This window comes from Psittacula echo (genome assembly GCF_963264785.1).
Source record: "Psittacula echo genome assembly, chromosome: 1".
NCBI classification, from domain to species: Eukaryota; Metazoa; Chordata; class Aves; order Psittaciformes; family Psittacidae; genus Psittacula; species Psittacula echo.
The window spans coordinates 43,284,741-43,303,568 of record NC_137735.1 but is presented as its reverse complement, the minus strand read 5'-3'; the positions used below and the strand labels follow the sequence as shown (position 1 = coordinate 43,303,568).

At 38.1% G+C, this 18,828-nt stretch overlaps 1 protein-coding gene across 1 annotated transcript in view; it reads left to right on the top strand.

The window, feature by feature from the left end:
* Window positions 1-18,828, top strand: part of CPE (carboxypeptidase E) — a gene marked incomplete at both ends in the record, with an annotated part of 55,221 nt that overhangs the window by 22,209 nt on the left and 14,184 nt on the right. The window contains one exon of the mRNA XM_080636532.1: window positions 18,122-18,318. Within this exon, the coding sequence (XP_080492658.1) occupies window positions 18,122-18,318 (197 nt within the window). The remainder of the gene's footprint in view (window positions 1-18,121; window positions 18,319-18,828) is intronic.

Below are 18,828 nucleotides of genomic sequence, written 5' to 3'. Positions count from 1 at the left end.
TTGCGGCAGAACTGAACTCATGCCTTTCAGAGGCTGACATGATGTGTTATTTCTTATTTCATTTAATTGTTTGCCTGGGGTAGCTTATCTTGGTCTTGTATTCTTCTCCATAATTGCCTTTATTAATCGACCTCTTATGGCAGCTTAGCTTAACTCTTCCTGAAATCTGCAATAACTTCTGAAATATTTTGACTTAGTGGAAAAAGTCCAATGTGATTATCTTCTGCATTGTATTTTAAACTCAGGAAATCCCAGCCTTCCATTCCCCAAAATGAAAGACATGTAATTACTACAGGAGCACAGCAGCATTTGTATTTCCACAGTGATTTCCAGGGGAAAATCTTAGCATGTATTACTTATTTTCTTCATTTTAAGAACTTTTTAGAAGTGTTTTCTTACTTCTCCTCCAAGTTAGTAGTTTAAATATGCCTCTCTTTGCCTTCCATTTCTAACATTCTGTAAAAGGTAAGATAGAAACTACAAGTGTTTCTGAAGGTAGATAAGTGGTTGGAAGTTCTTGGAAGAAATATACTTTGTCTTAATGGAATTTTCTATATATGTATTTCATATATATCCGAAATGGTTGATGAAAATAATTGTAATACCATAGCCTTACAATTTTTAAAGGAGGAAAAACCATATTTTTCTCTACCTACTTCAAGCCCATTATGATGTGATATTAAATTTGTGTGCACTGTGATGTAAAGTAGGATATATAGCCATAGGTTTAAACCTTGACAGGATGCTCTTGGCTTGCTGAACTGTCTCATACTTGCTTCATTGCTTTGTGGATAGTTTCTGCAATGTACAGATCCTGTGGAGAGAATTGAGGGCAAATTAGACATAGTACATTAAGCATGGTAATAACAAGTCATAGATTCTTTTCCTAGTGTCCAAATCTTTGTTTTCTAGTAGACAACCATATATACCGTATATTCTGTCTTCTAACTGCTGCATTTCAGTGTTCATTAGTCTAAAAAATGAAGGTATAGTACAATTCCTTTTGAAGGCAATTGAAGTGCCCCATGTAACCTGGAATAGAATAGATCCCAAATCCTATACCTAGCAGGGGTACACAGTTGTCAGGATCGTTAAATGCCTGTTGCTAGTATGACAGTGTAACAACTTGAATTGAACAGGCCCTCTTAAAAAGAAATGGAGTTTAGCCTGGTCTGCTACCAAGTATTCTGTTTCTAGAATAATTCTGTGAAATTACCTACACAGCGTTTGTGTAAGGAAAAAGTAGCATTAGCAATTTGTGCCAGCAAAATGTGGCAGGTTCAGTATCCACTATTCTCAGGCATAGAATATTGATGCCAAAGTAAAATCTGAATCTCCTGTATTTGATAAAAGAATACATCTAGCATAGAAAATGCACTCTGAGAGGTATCTGTCTTGCCTCTTCAGTGCTGTGAAATGTAGTGTCATTGAAAACAGTGTATCTTCAGAGTGAATTATTTATGGAAGGCACATATGTGTTACATGGGTGCTCATTAGACCAGTAGGGTACTGCTTCTGGGGCTTGCTGCCACTCACACTCAGCTGTGTCCATCATTTTTACACCTATTATTCCTTTATAGCTAATAACAAATTGCAGCCAGATCTTGGAGTAATAGAGCAATCCTATATCACAAAACAGAAAGTGAAAACACCAAACTAAACCATAACAAAAACTGCAGCTTGGCAAACTTCTGAAGAGCAAAATCCTCTTTCTATAGGAAATAATACAGCTAGCACCACATGTAATGAGGAAAAAAAAAAAAAGTAAGTGAAAGGTTTTGGTTGGAAAGGACCTTAAAGATCATCTAGGTCCAACCCCCTGCCATGGGCAGGGACACCTTCCGCTAGATCAGGTTGATCAAAGCCTCATCCAGCCTGGCCTTGAACACTTCCAGTGATGGGGCAGCCACAGCTTCTCTGGGCAACCTGTTCTGGTGTTCCATCACCCTCACAGTGAAGAACTTCTTCCTTACATCAAACCTAAACCTGCCCTCTTTCAGCTTAAATCCAGTCCCCCTTGTCCTATTGCTACTTGCTCTTACAAAAAAATCAGTTATGTATGTCAAGTTATGGAATATTCATGGGATTTAAGTGAAACTTCACATGAAGCGCATGATGAAAACACAATCTCTTCTCTAGTTTTGTCTAATTTACCTGAAAAAATGTTATATTCACTAGGCATGGCATTATTTTTCACAAAACTTGTGTTTTTCTTAGTAGATGGATTTGTGTGGGCGTAATCCTGATTCAGCAATCCTAAAATAAAGCAATAAAATAGCAGTTTTTCTTCCTTCATTTAACTAGAAGCATATAGCTATAAAGCCCAATGATAACCAAATAGCAGTTGAACATCACATGTCATCCTGCTTTCTTTCATGAGCATCGATGTGATATGGAAATGACAGTTTTGCAGTGAAAATCCATGAGAAAAGAGCTCTTCAGTACAGCTGCCCAGTCTTGCAAAAAATGTTATAACACCACTCTCAAATTTTTATTTAGTGGAAACATATTAACAATTGCAGTGTAATGGCAAGTGAGTGCTATGTATTTTTTCCTTCTGTCAATATTCACTTGCTTTTATACTAGTTGTGCAGCGAGCTGACTTTCATTTTGTACAGTCTCGCTTTTCTTACACAAACCTGTCAGTTTCTTCATTTTTTTATTACATAGGGAAATGAACTTTTCTGTAAGAAAAAATGTACTCATATTTAGTTTTCTATTTGAGCTAAATGTTGCTTATTCTGCCTATTTTGTAGGTTTCTTTGAGTCCAGACCCTTGGAGCATCATTTAGGACTGGTACTCTATTTTGCTGGTGTTAAGACATTGACTGCTAAAATATTAGTAAATGTTAAAATATTAATTTGTACTTCTGAGTCATTAACGGTCACTTCTACTGCCCCCTTAGCAAACCTTCAAACTACCTTCTTTGCATTTGCTCCTATGGTGACATCCGCTGTAGCAAAAAAATTTCCCGCAACAGTGTCAGAGGCCATGATTTGATGACCTTTTTCAGATCTCTCCATAATATTTACTTTTGTCACCACAGTTTCTAATGGTAAAGGAGGAAAAGGGGTTAATGAGGTCTATGGTAAGCTCATCACCTTCCATATGCTTCTATTCTCTTTCCTTTTGCTTAGCTTGCAGCTTCTTGTGGAGCATTTGCTATCTTTGCTTGTTCAGTGACAGCACAGTTGTGTTTGTTCTGTCATGGAGACTGTTCAGGATTAGTGATGATAGCATTAATCCTCATATGGAAAGTCTCGCACTGCTGGAGTGGCAGCTTTGAGTAACCCTTGCTTGAGATCCCTTGCATAGCTTCCTGCATTGTGATTATCCCTTGTAATTGTGCTTGTGTGTATGGTGGGAAAGAGGGCTGATGGCTCTGACAGTTTTATAAAAATACTTGTTGTTTAGTGATCAGTTCAGTAAACTGTACAGATTTATTCATATTTCTGTATAAGACTCAAGCCACTCAACATTGACAAGCAATATAAAGTAGGAATCTGTCTTTTTCTGGGGAAAAAAGGGTCAGACTATTTTTTCCTGATTGAAAAGAGCTGTAAGCTAAAGCATGAACTGCTCATAACTGGTGTGAATAATGCGTAACTCAGAAAGCCTGATAAATTGTGATACGCAGTGTTATGTTTTAGCTTGATAGTGCATAAGTTATGACAGAACATCATCTTGATGGAAGTCTAGAAGCTGTTCCTAATAAAGAAACTTACGGTTCCTGAAATTACAGTTTTTTTCTTTTGGTTTGGGTGTTTGTTGGTTTGTTTCTTTTCTTCTTGTCATAAAAGACTTGGGTTTGCCCTCATATCCTGCTTTGCTTGACATGCTGAGTTGATTATTTGGATCTATCAGGGGGCTTCTGAATAGTGTGGGACGTGATAACAGCATTGTTCCCAGTGTGAAATATTTTACGAACAAACCTCAGTTTTGAGTTTGTTGCAGCAGTAAGCTACTGTGTCTAGTGGGGGAAATCAAGATTACCCAGACAGCCTAGCACGCATTTCTTCCCAGCATAGCCTTATTGCCAAGGGCTGTTTTGTTTTCCCTCTGTAAAAAAAATGTCATTCTCTTACACCAAAGAATTTTGAAATAGTTGTCTTAGCATAACAGAAATATAATATAGATACAATTTTACTTTCTATCTGCCTTTTTAAGCAAAATAAGAGAAAAAAGGCTTAATGTTGTACTAACCTCGGTGTGCTTTTCTACAGTCAGTTACCAGATAGAAGTCTGCACAGTAGACAGTTAAGCACCAACACCTTACTACAACGGTACTTTATACGCACCTTTTCTAATAGCTTGTCAGATAGTGTCATGATTCTAAATTTCATACTGCCTGCTGCAAGATGGTATTTTCGAGCTTGTATAAATCTGTTAATACATACCTACTTTGAAGAGAAGGCCTCAGTGAAAACAAGCCACCTGGAGAATTTTGACATGAAAACTTCATTTGTTTTCTAGGTTCCACAACTGCAAAGAAAATATCTTTGCAAAGAAAATATCTTTGCAAAAAAAATGTCTTAAGAGCACCTATATTTTTTTAACCCCCAGATAATTTATTAATAGGTGAAAAGTTTTTGCTTTAAAAAAAAGAAGGAAAGAAAAAAAGCTAAATGTGGACAGAAAACAAATATGGAAAAATTGCATCTACAAAGAAATTTTTCCTTTTTCCTTATTCTGGCAAACTCTTGAGCATGTCCTTTCCAGACTAATGCCTCTGATGCTAATATGCTGTAAGTAGGCACATACTTAATATATAGTTGAAGTACTAAATAAAGGGAAAAGATGATAAAATTGAGCTCTTGATGGTGGTAGGTTTTGCTACTGGTGAAGTTAAAAAGGAAGATTTCTTTATTTTATAAATATAGAAATCCTTATGGTTGGAAGAGCCATATCACATCAAGTATCATTGGGATGTTTTTGGGAGAAAAGTATTGTTCCTACCTGATGGTTTAGTATCATGTCTTGGTGAGTATTATCTGCTGGCTGCTCTCTCTCAGATGTGTTGCCTTTCATTAGGTACAGTCTTAAATAGGCAATATGATTTGCTTTCCTATTTCTGTGTTCCTATAATCTGAACATAGTTTTTAGATTATTTTACATTTTGTAATTAACTTTTCTTTCTTTATAACTTAACAGACCGCTGGAAGAAATATACTGAAACATGCTTTTGACAGTCATCACACTGCAATCACGAAAGTTAAACAGATAAATACATGTAAAATGCATATAAATAAAGAACTAGAAATACATATATAATGAAGAAGTAGAAAATATGGCAAAGACTGGATAGCTAATATTTTATGAAACATTCCAAACAGCTTTAAGTTTGTATTTAAATGTGAAAATATAATAATTTGATAAGAAAGGTTTTTCCTTCAGATTGTTTGATTAAGTAAGAAAACTACTGAATCATAAGGTGGAAGACGGCTAATGTAGACAGGGAATTCCGGGTCACTTTCTAAAGGGTTCAGTTTCTTTCTCCCTTGAAGTCACATGGGTTTGATTTTGTTTGTGAACTGTGCCAAATCTGTCTTCTCATCTGATTTTGAATATCTGCCAGTGCAATTTCTTTAATTAAAGTTAGAAGCGTGCTTTAGATCTAAGAAGATGTCAGCAAACAGAAATGTGAAAAATATTTTCATGCCCTGGGGATGACCTCCTTGGTGTCCGAATCTCTTAATGAGGGATGTTGGTTTGGGTCTGTAGGATGTACATGTCCTCATGCACACATAGTAGTAGAAAAGTACTTATATACATTCAGAAAAGATTTTGCATCTGCACTGCTTAGTACTGTTCCTTTGAATTAAGAGCTCATCAAATGCATATTGGATCAGGCACCACATCATTTCCTATTCAATTGGAATAATTATTTCCTAGATTCCCTTTCATCTTCATTAGAGAATTTTTTCTTTCCAAAAAGCCTCAGATGCCTGAAACTTCAAAGAGAAAATATTGTTGTAGGGCTTCTCAGGAGATGCCTTTTGGCTGCATTATGCTCTCCTCTGTGGGCTGGCTAGTTAGCTACTTCATGGAGTCTCTAGCCATGAAGAATAACAGTATGTATGAAAAAAGTAATTTCAATCATTTGTTAATAAAGGTACAAAATGCATGAAGTAAGCTTTTTTTTAAAGTGCCAGACTTTATTATACCTCTTCATTGTACCTCGTCAGCCTTCTACACCTGCATAAAATGGAGATAAAAGGCAACAAATCTGGAAGATAGGGCACAGTTTTTCTCTCCCTTTCACTGCTTTAATATTGGTCTGAATTACAGAAGTATGGCAAAATACTTCAGCTCCCAGTATTTTATTACACATAATGAAAAATATAAATGACTACACAGGATTCATGGTGAATACACTCAAACTGATGCCAGATACCACTGGTACGAGTAACAAAAGACCTTTGGACTCTTATTGGAGGAATCCAAGGAATTCACTCTTGGATAACATATACATTTTCACTAACATGATGTTTCCTCCTGCACTGATGGGAAGGAGCTTGTCTGATACGCTGCTAGTAGCATGAGAGAGAAATAAGCTTCAAGTGAGATGAAAGGGATCACAAAAGATAGATTTGCTGTAACTTTTTGCATTGCTCAGAGGAAGCGATAATTAGACAGTGCTGGGAAGAGCTACTTGCTTTCTGATCATGCTGGTCATTGCACTTTAATGGGGCATACTAGAAGCATGGTGAGTGTAATTGCAGAAAATGGCTATTTTTCACCCTTTTGTGAGGAACGTGCCTTGTTGCTTTGAACTAACTTTCCTGCTTGCACTTAGAATGAACCCTAGGTAGGTTCATTATATATCAAATAGCGCAAAGCTCTATTGCTATACATAGTGCTCATTATAAAATAAATACTTAGTTGCTCAGCCGTTGGTTCACTGTTTGCTCTTATAGATGATGTTCAAGGACAGGATTGCAATTTCTGTTGTCTTGGACTGTAGACCGCATGGACAACAGGTACCTCTCTCCTTTCTACTAAAGCAGAGATTCCTATTATACTCTTCAGAGAGAAAATGCAGTGGAAGGTCTGAGGAAAGCTGAGAAGATACCAAGCTTTTATATGTGTTCCCTTTTATATGAGGAAATAATCTGTCTGGTTTTAGGACGCTAGGATATGAGGTCCTGAGTAAACCGAAAAGCCATTACAGATTGTTAAACATTTGTTTCTATCTTATAAAGGCTGTTCTGTGTCTCACAGCTATACAGCTATGCTGTGGCTTGCAGGGTTGGGGTCAGTATGCATCTGGGATTTTTTGTGTGGAGCTGCCTCATCTAAAGGCAAAACATCTCTTGAATGCCTTCTGGATCCACTCCCGTCTGCTGTTGAGACAAAGGATTCGTCTGGTTCAGTCATTTCCATCGTTATTCTTGAGTCAACATGCTGTTAAATGATTCAGTTCTTCCTCTTACGCACCAAGCTTGATTTTATTAGCCTCTGCACCAGTTTAGCTTCCTCTCCTTATACTGTGTTGCTAGGAATCATCAACTTATTTATTTTAAATGTTTAAGATGATGTGGGGGGCAATTTTCTAAAGGGTATCTATGTTTCAAACATATGTGAATGTGAAGGGATAGACCCCCTCCAAGCACCCAGGCTTGCATTTCTACCTAACGGACTATAAATAAATCATTGTGGTATAATACCAAATTTAAATAAAATTTTACATATCACTGAAAAATTCTGAAGCTAAGTGTTGCAGTGCTTGAGGGTGTAGTGTTGCACTACCAATCTTGATAGTTCTCTACCCACTTTCACTGTTTTCTTCTGCATCATGCTTACCTGATTTAACCATTGCTGTCTCAAGAACAAGTACAATCAAGATGTACTGCTGGTTATCACATAGCATTTATATCTTAAATGCAGAAACTTGAGAGAGTATTAACTGCTAAAATCAGGCTGGAGGTGTGAAGCACAACAGAAGAACAAATCTCAATAAGCTATTTTTTCATCAGGGTTTCACAAAGTTTTCCAGGCTTTTAAGCCTGCAATGCAGCTGCAGTTTTTTCTGCAACCCCCTAACTTCTAAATGATGAAATTCTGTTTTTTGGTTGATTTTTTTTTTTTTTTTTTTTTTTTTTTTTTTTTTTTTTTTTTTTTAAATTATATATACCAAAAGGCTGATGCTGGTATAGTATTGGGGCTAAAAGAAGCTATTTGGGTATTTGTCAGTTTCTGAGGATATTGACATAAACCAGGTCATTTATGTTCTGACGTAAATGGTGTCCTTTGTTAGTCATCATAAGTCAATATTCGTTTTGGGGGTTTTTTTACACAAAGGAGCAAGATAACAGCTTAATTGCTTAATTAGCTTTTGCACTTTGTCTATGTTTTTCTTATGTAATTTATTTTAAAAGGGCATTTTATAACACTTCGAAATCCATGGCAAATAATCGTAGACACTAAGATCAATAAATATTACGGCTCATCTAAGTAAAAGAGCCTAAATAAATATGCGAGTGCAAAAGAAATTCTGTAACATGCTGTCTACACAAGGGACTTGTTACAGATGTACATTTATAGGGAGATTTTATCCATCTCCATCTGTTAGCAATGACCAATATACTTCAGCGTCATGTCTGAATCACAGATCTGCAGCCCACAGTGTTTTTTCATACAGTGTGAGATTGTGACTAAACAGCGGTGGAATAAAACAATGCTCCAGTTACCAATAAAGAAGGAGCATGCAGTATGTGTAGCTTTGGTGGAGTAACAAGTGCCATTGCAATGCCTCAGAAAGACTCCTGGAAATTGAGGGAGGAAGTCTGGGGGCTTATTACTAGTTATTCCCAGACCCTTAAGTACAGGAAGTGTATTTCCCAAGAAGCCAGAACATCCTTGTTGATGGGAATTGTAATCCCTTTCATTCAAGTAGCTCTCCTCTATGGAGGCAAAAATGCAGAGTTTTGCTAGGCGAAGATGAGCTCTGTGAGTGCGCTTCCCTTGCACACACTGGTGCAGCCTAGGGCCCAAGGTGGTGCAGCCCCAAAAGCTACCCTAGCTTGCTTTCCTCTTGAAACATGGCCTCGCAGTGAGTACTGGTGCATGATGCTACAGAGTAGAAACTGTAGCCTGACTTCACTCCCTCAGCCTTTTTCATATCTGCTTTGTGCTCTGGGCACTGCTGGGAAAATCACAGCACACATCATTTCCAGCCTGGAAATAGTCCCTGAGCAAGCTCATGTCTGTGCTCTTGTGCTCTTGGCCACCCATTTAGCAGAGGGAAGCCACATGACAGTGTCAAATTCGGTATGTATAACTTTTTGGAAAAGAATTAGCTTTTCATTGGCTTTTTGTTTGTTTCCAGTGAAAAGAAAGAGCTTACTTCTCTTTTTTCACCTTATTTGGCCAGCATTTCTGCCTACCCTGTTTGACTTTAGAGTCTTGGATCTGGATGTAAATGGGTTACTTCTGACTTTTATTTCTTCTCTTCAAGAAATTAGTATGAGGAAAAGCAGAACACAAATGTGTCTCCTGCTGGCAGCAGGCATTTGAACTAGTTTAGTTTGAAATTTTCCATATAATTGTTGCATGCAAAAGGAATAAGATAGATGAGCTTAGTCCTTTTGAAGTGCTCTGATGGTTGGCAAGAACTTCCATAGTTGAAGTGAAAAAGCTGATTCTAGAGTTTGCTGAAAAGAGAAAGCTTGTTAAGTGAACTTGATGACGAACCATCATAAATACGTATCTAAATTATGTATCAGCTTTCCTTTCATTAGAAGGTCTATTTGATATATTGAAGGATTAAAGAAGAAATAGCTTTGCTCTATGTGCCAATGAAAACTTGAGTGATACAGTGATTGCCTTTGAAATGAAAATTCACTTGGTTGCACAGAGTTATAAATGGAAAATCTCCCCCTCTTACTGAGCATAGTAGAAAAAATGAATTAAATTACAGCGGACATAGAGTTACTCATGACATCTCTGTACTGTCAGTGTCATTCACAAAGAACCCCAGGGTATGTTTTAGTCTGGTTTTCTTTTCCTAGCAGTGAGAGCAAAAATTGGGAGGTGAAAAAACTGTACCTGTCTTGTACTCTGCCACAGGCTGGTAAGGGTGGTTGTGGTGTGTTGACCCTGGCTGGACACAAAGTGCCCACCAAAGCCACTGTCACTCCCCTGCTCAGTAGGACAAGGGAGAGAAAATATAATGAAAGGCTCGTGAGTGGAGGTAAGGACAGGGAGAGATCACTCACCAGTTACTATCACAGGCAAAACAGGCTCGATTTGGGGTAATTATTTTATTACTAATAATGAGAAATAAAACCAAATCTTAAAAACACCTTCACCCCCACCCCTCCCTTCTTCCCAGGATCAACTTCACTTCTGATTTTCTCTACCTCCTACTCGCCAACAGTGCAGTGAAACAGGGAATGGTGGTTGTGGTCAGTTCATCACACATTGTCTCTGCTAATCCTTCTTCCACAGGGGGAGGACTCCTCACACTCTTCCACTGCTCCAGCATGGGTCCCTTCCACAGAGTGCAGTCCTTCAGGAACAGACCCTGTGGGGTCACAAGTCCTGCAGTAAACCTGCGTCAGTGTGTGCCCCTCTCTCCATGGGGTCATTGGTCCTACCAGGGCCCTGCTCCACTGTGGAATTCCCACAGGGTCACAGCCTCCTTTGGGGCTCTTTTTCCTGCTCTGGCTTTGGATCCCCCATGGGCTGCAGGTGGATATCTGCTCCACAGTGGACCTCCGTGGGCTGCAGAGGCACAGCCTGCCCCACCATGGCCTTCATCACAGGAGAATTTCTGCTCTGGCACCTGAAGCACCTCGTCCCCTCCTTCTGCACTGATCTTGCTGTCTGCAGAGCTGTTTCTCTCACATATTCTCACTCCTCTCTCCAGCTGCAATTGCTCTTGCTGAGTAACTTCTCCCCCCTTCTTAAATATGTTAGTCTTACTGCCATTGCTGATGGGCTTGACCAAAACCTTGCCATGCAAACCCAATACATTGGTTCAGGACAGTTCATTTTATGTTTGGTTTCTTAGTATAGCTGAGCTATACTTGTTGCTGTAATTCTGTAATGAATTCTGTCAATGCAAAGTCTTATTTGGTTTTCCTAGAACCTGAAAAATGCAACTGATAGTAAAACTAATCTAGTTAATCCAGTTGTATATACAGATGGTTATTTGTTACTTTGAAAATTCTAATGATTTTTTAAATCTGCCTTGACCTTCAGAGAGGTTTTTTTAACACATTTACACAAAATGAGAGTTTTGTGCATATTACATTTCAGTGATTCTTAATAAGTTAAAGGTTTTGATTAAATAACTAAACTTGTTTTGCTTTACAAATGATGTGTTATGATTTAAAGCATCATCATCAATTCGACTGGATAACACCATCAGTTTATGTGCAGTAACACAAATCCAGAGGCAAAACCTGTTCTACTCTCTGGTTGAGCAAGTGGGCTTTAGCTGAAATACTGATCTCTGTGCCACATTGTGCCACACTTCAGTGCGATCACAGGGTATTGTGGAAAGATCAACATAGAGATGTGCCAACAAAGTGTTGTAGGTGGGAATGCAGGAGATGAGCAGATGCTTTGCCCACTTCTCGTAGGAGGCTGTGCCAAGATCTGTCAGTGCAGGGGTGAGAGTGGGCTGTTGGAAACATGAAGAAAGCATCGAGTCACGCAGAACTTTTTGGTGGAAATAACTGTCTTGAGCATGAGCTTATCTGTCTGGAGAATTGAATTTCCAACATAAAGACATGTAAGTTCCTAGTTTGAAGCCCAGCTGACAGACTTTGTACTCAGTAGCATGGAGATCGCATCTTTGTACGTGTCAAGCCCAGAAGAAACGTAGCTGTTCTTTGTGAGCCTTCACTACAAGTTTAATATGCTGTACAGACTTTGTTGTTAACTTTATTTTTAAGCAGTACTGCATAAATAATTATGAAAATTTCCAGAAAGAGCTTGAGACCACTCTTGAATCATGGCTGTTCAAAAATGCATGCATTTTTTTTGAAGCAGGAGATTGCTGAAAGATCCTTGATTTTCTTCTCTTCGTTTTCTTCTTAGTGTATTTTCTACCAGTTGATAGCAAGAAAGATTGGATTTTTCAAAGGCCTTCAGTGTTGACCTGTTTCTGCTTTTACGTAAGCCACCTGTGAAACTTCCAGTAGTTTTTCTTTCAGCTAGGTTAGACCAGTGATACATCTTGGTAATGTCACCCCAAAATTATATAAGGCCTATACAGTGATTTGGAAACTAACACTGTACATTGTGGTTCTATGCTTCAATGCCATTTTCACACAAGTTATAGAGATCAAAGTTTCTGTTGAAATGCTGTTGAGGCAGATTGCAGACGTTTAGTTTACAGGGTGTTAAAATGTGTTTTCATTTCTTCACTTTCCCAGCTCACCTCCTCATGTATTTTATTCTTTTCCTCTTTCTTCTTGTGTATTCAAAGGAGAAACTCATTTTCTTTGGTTTTCCACGTAGTTGATCTCCAGAGAATTTCTTTCTTTTTAAACTACTAACAAAAATGTGAAGCATTAGAAAGCCTTCAGTCACATTTAATGAATGAATTTCTTGCCAGCAGGGGTTCTGTTCTGAGATTTTCCATGCCATTTATCTACAAGAAAAATTTACTGATTGCCATGAAAAATAGCAAGCAACTGTAAGTAGTCAAAACCACTTAGTCTATTCCTTCAGGAACATTGTTGGCTTTTCCTTAAAGAAACACAGGAAAGCAGAAGATGGACTCTAGTTTTTAAGGGTATTTGATCCTGATTTGCAGAACAGTCCATTAAGCACTTAAACTTCCCAGTAGTTAATTTTTTTTCTTTCATACAACTTGCACTTTCATGAATGAAATACCGTGCATTTTAAGGTTAACTGCTTGACATTGGACCATGAAAAGTAGCATGACATTACCTTGACTCCTAGTATATATGATTAGTAGGTGCTAAAGTTTCGGCCCTATGTTTTAGGAAATTACTGTCTTTACCGCATAAACACAGCCTGACCTGAAAATGGCAGTGGTTTGTCATCTTTAATTGGATGATCTGTCTAGTATTAGTGGTGTACATACTGTTCCTAAGAAACTGCAGAAGACCTTAGCTGACAGTAACTACAGAAGCAAATGGTGACATTTCACAGTGTTTGTCAGGAACCAGAAAGGCATGACATTTTAAAGTACTTTTTCCTCAGTCGTTCATCAAGTTGTAATGAACCACACAGTCCATCTAAGGGCAATGTAAAAGCCTTCTAAAAGACATAATGATGCGATGGGTTAGGTTTCACCAGAGTTACTCCAGTATTTATAAACTTGGTTGCTGCGTTTCATTTCTTATGTCTTGCCCTGAAAGGTGGCAGTTTCCACTATTCGTTTGTTATCACAAGCCTCTGTATCTGAACTGAAATTACGTGTAAGCATTTATAAATATCATACATTATTACACTAGACATACTTTTGCTGTTGTGAATGAGATTATCATTTGTCAGGATATATTGTCAGAAAATTAATAAAACTCATTAAATAAGAATTTTAAATATTCAACCAACAGAAATGTTCCTTTGTGTTTATCATGTCTTGGACCATGGGAATCCATTGAAACAATTTTCCTTTTTTGTGTGTAGGTCAATTAAATGAGAAAAGCCAGTTACATTTCTTCAGTTCTGCAGTGGTACAGAAGTGTTTCTACTGGTTTGAAGAAACTGTTTAAAAGTTCTTCATCAAATTGACATTTACAGAGTCTTTTTAATAATAAAAAAAATAAATGTGAGGCAATTACAGTGTCAAAATCCTATGAAGGGTGATTAATGTCTGCATTAAATGGCTCATGTAGGATTAATGGGAAGAGCTGCTCTTCCTCTTGCTAAGTAGTGTGCTAGCAACAGGTGGCCAAAGGCTGTTTTTCCAATGAAGTGGGCCATTTGCCAGAGAAGCTGGAAGCTTGTAGAAACAGTGTGGCAGGATGTATTTAGTGAATAGACCAGGGAACCCAGGAAGTGTTAAGACTTAAGGACCAGGTGGCTGACATCCTCTGTGTTTGAAGTACCTTTGCTAGCGATGCAGTGGAGTAGGAGTCAGTTCCATCAGGAGCCAGAGTTGGCCTGTGATGCAAGGCTGCACTGCAGTTATTCACTGAAGCTCAAGCAGCTGGGCTGGCTTAACTTGGCCAGCAGAGCAATGGGCGTTTTTTTAGTGGCTTCAGCTAGCAGTCTGCCCTCCAGTTTTGGACATTGTCCTGCAGAAAGAGATGATTAGGAAAGAAGTTAGGTAAAAGTGACTCAGAAAAAAAAAAGGTTTCCAGAAGGTATACCCTGAGTTGCAGCCTTTACAAGAAAGGCAGAAATAAGGCTTCATTAAGTGCAAAGTCATACCAGCAGATAGTAGCCTGTGGAATATTCCTCAGCTTTTTGGGCACAGTGTTGATAACTAATGACTCTGGCAGAATTATCCCTTTTTCCAGAATGGATTCTCTAACTTTGCCCATGATGAGCAAGAGCATCTAATGAGCGAACTGCTAGCTCCTTCACAGCCAGCTTGTAACTGCTGAAATAAACTGTAAAAGTGGAGTTGTTTCTCTTGAAGAAGCTGCAAAGCTTAGATATAAGAAAGACCCATTTTTCCATTGTTCCTTTAGATGTAAATCACACTGATGAAACGATGAAGAGTTTTCTTAAAATTGTCAGATACAGTCTGAAATTCAATATCTTCTGATACTGAGCGGAAATGCAGTATTTCTTTGATTACTGTGCCCACAAGTAAGAAAATGGGCAGGGCTGGGTGAGGGCTGGCAGAGAATAGTTCTCACGTGTATGGACTGCACAGCCTTGTTCTTTGCAGCCTTAGTATTATTAGGAGATGCAGTTCTTTGCTTCAGAGAAAAGTGTAAGAAAATGCGTAGGGGAGCTAAAACATGAATACAGAGTCAAGTTTTGAAGCAGGGCTGTTACTTGGCTCTCCCTTTCCCTTTTCATTGGTCTGCATTTGCATTTAGACCAGTATTTTAGCTTTTGGCTTGCTAGCAGAACTTGGAGTTCTGCTGACACCTTGCTGCCAACTGGATTCTTTGAATACTGGTTTCACATTTTGTGTTATAAGTAACGTTATTTTTCTTTATCAGTCTAAAAATTGTCATTGCTCCCTTTCACTGAAAATCACTATCTCTTTTTTTGTGGTGTAAGGAAATGCTGCTTTCCAGTCCAATTCCTTTGTGCCATAATGGTTGATGTATTTGACTGTCATTTATTATTCTTCCTAAGGAAAATGGGGCTGATATCTTCAATCACTTTTCATAGGAAAGACTTTCTATATTTCCAGTGACTCTTTTTTTTGCATCTTCCTAAACCCCTTTTATCTTTTAATGCTCATTTGAGATGCATCATTAACACTGAAGATATGCTGTAGATGAAGCTGTACTCTTGGTTCACTGTAGAAACCTTCCGTAATTGTTTCCATGAACCCTTCTAAACACTCTTAACGATTCTTTGGTGAGGGGTCTAAGCAATACCCTGTGTCAAACATATGTTTCTATTTCTTCATTTGAACCAGGCCCCAAAAATTAAAGTGGGAGAGAAAAATAGGTGATTAATGCTGGGAATTAGGAGAAATTATTTCTCTTTCAGGCTTCCTTAGTGATGTCCTAGGGAAAACCACAAATACAAAATGCAACCGTGTTCATATTTGCCACAATAGCAAATTTACCTGTTAGCTTGTGAGCACTTTTCCCATAAGTAACATGCCAATATACATATGCATGAGTATTCTAATTATGAATATATGTGATGCATGGTGCTGCATATTTTATTAAGTAAGATCTATCTATTTTAATGGGATCAGGTTGATTGCATGGTCTGATCACTCTTGATGATTAGACATCTTGCATTGCATGGTATTAACAGACAAGAAGCAGCAGTAAATAGGAACTCAATGCCAAAAGAGGAAATGGAGGTTTTCAGTCACAGTGATGGCATTGTGTCTATCAGATAAAATGAAGCTATTTCACTGAAGCCAGAAAACTTCTCAACCTATCTGGCAAAAAATTTCAAGGATGAATCTATATGTACAAAACCATCTGAGCTGGAAGGAAAGAAGTTACAGTATTAATAGCACTCTGCTAGCATCTTACCAGTGGATTAAGGTTAACAAGCACAGATTGAAGAGTTGTAAGTAGATATGACTCTGTGCTTGATTAGCAGTTATTTAGGTCTCATTTGTGTAACACTCTTCCTGGCTTCAATTTGTCCCTGCGATAGTGCTAAAGGCTATCATAAAGTGTGTTTAAAACCTAGTCAGAGAATATTATCAGCAGAATGTTTGATTAAAGCTGTAACCACAGAACAACTGCATTTAAGAAGGAAAAGGATAAAGAACAACTCAGAAAACAACATATTCTTTATTGTAGTTCCAGGACACTCTTTTTAATCTTATTCAAGTATTTACATGTATCCTAAAACTTCTCTGGAATCAGGGCTCAAAATGTAATCTTCTGAAAGGTAAATCCTTCACAGCTCTAGAAGACATATTTTATGTAGTTTTTATGTCCATGGTCATGAGAATGAGACTAATGAGCAATTGGGAAAATTGGTTAGCATATTTATATATGTTCTCTCAATATAGAATGTATATTATACATTGAATATTATATATTACTAATACAATAGAAGAGTATAGAATAGTAGAAGAGTATAGAATAGTAGAGTCCTGCATCTGGGCAGGAACAACCCCAGGTTCCAGTATAGGTTGGGGAACGACCTGTTAGAGAGTAGTGTAGGGGAGAGGGACCTGGGGGTCCTAGTGGACAGCAGGATGACCATGAGCCAACACTGTGCCCTTGTGGCCAAGAAGGCCAATGGCATCCTGGGGTGTATTAGAAGGGGGGTGGTCAGTAGGTCGAGAGAGGTCCTCCTTCCCCTCTACTCTGCCCTGGTGAGACCGCATCTGGAATATTGTGTCCAGTTCTGGGCCCCTCAGTTCAAGAAGGACAGGGAACTGCTGGAGAGAGTCCAGCGCAGGGCGACAAAGATGATTAAGGGAGTGGAGCATCTCCCTTATCAGGAAAGGCTGAGGGAGCTGGGTCTCTATAGTTTGGAGAAGAGGAGACTGCGGGGGGACCTTATTAGTGTATATAAATATATAAAGGGGGAGTGTCACGAGGATGGAGCCAGGCTCTTCTCAATGGCAAACAATGATAAGACAAGGGGTAATGGGTATAAACTGGAACACAAGAGGTTCCACTTAAACTTGAGAAGAAACTTCTTCTCAGTGAGGGTGACAGAACACTGGAACAGGCTGCCCAGGGAGGTTGTGGAGTCTCCTTCTCTGGAGACATTCAAAACCCACCTGGACACATTCCTGTGTAACCTTATTCAGGTGTTCCTGCTCTGGCAGGGGGATTGGACTAGATGATCTTTTGAGGTCCCTTCCAATCTCTAACATACTGTGATACTGTGATACTGTGATACAATATATATTAAATCAACATTAAATATATGCATAAATATTCAATATATGCCATTAATATACTGGGATATTTACGCATATATTTAATACTGGACTGTTTATTGGAGTATTAAATGGGAATCATTAATTGTATGAGTTAAGTTATTGCACTTGCTTCGCAAATTCTGAGCTGTATCTGCAAAGTATTTGCTGAATAAGATTGTTCAGATCACTAGGATCAACAGCTGTTTACTGACAGTTTCAGAATTGCAGTTTAATGTAAGTGTAGTGCAATAAGCTTAACCTTATATTGAAGGCAACATTAAAGATAAGAAGTTCTGTTAGCTTATATATTTGAAACCTACCTAATGGAGACACACTTTTGCAGTGTTGAGACATCAATTGCATAAGATCTCAACTACTCAATAGTAGTGTTAATAGCAGTGTTAAGCATTTTTTTCGGCATTCTGGTATACTTTCTCTGCCTTTGCCAAACAGATGAATATAAATTACTATTTGTTTAGCCAGAGTTTATTAAAGGACTAAATTTGCTTTTCTGAAGGAGGTTTGTATCTTCCTGGGGATCCTGTGGCCAGTTGTAGTAATAGTGATACTCACATCTTGGGTGTGCTGTGTGATCCAGTCGATGGGTGATTTTTATATGTTCTTCTAAGACATATTCTTCCTTCTTCTTGCAGGAGAACCAGAATTTAAATATGTTGGGAATATGCACGGAAATGAAGCTGTCGGGAGGGAGTTGCTCATCTTCCTGGCTCAGTACTTGTGCAATGAATACCAGAAAGGAAATGAAACTATTATCAACTTGATCCATAGTACTCGTATCCATATCATGCCATCTTTGAACCCAGATGGCTTTGAGAAGGCAGCATCCCAGGTTTGTAAGGCTACATATATAAGAATAGTTATAAACATTTGCACCAACCTTAGAACATATTAATGACAACTTAGATTAGCAGTTTTACAGGTACATGAAGTCTTGGTGATGTTGAATGGAACAACATAACTGAAGTATTTGCTAATAGTAGAGTAGGCTTGTTCTGTTTAACAAGGAGGATTTTATGCTTGGGTTTTCAACAAATACCTGACTCTCTTGTGAGTTTAGTGTATTTTGAAATATATGATGTTTATGTTTCATGCATATTCTTTCATTGACTGAATTTCTATTCAGTTCATTAACTGAACTGCTTCCTAAACAACTAACTTCTAGTAATACATGATGCTTCAAAAGTGGTAAAAAAGGGAAAGTTGATCTTTCCTTTAAAAAATTCCTCATGTAAATGCATATGCATGGATTATTCACACTCATCAGAGCTTGATCGCAAACCAAGTAAACTTTGAGAACCATCTTTTCAACATGAATAGCTTTGATTCTAAATTTCAGGCA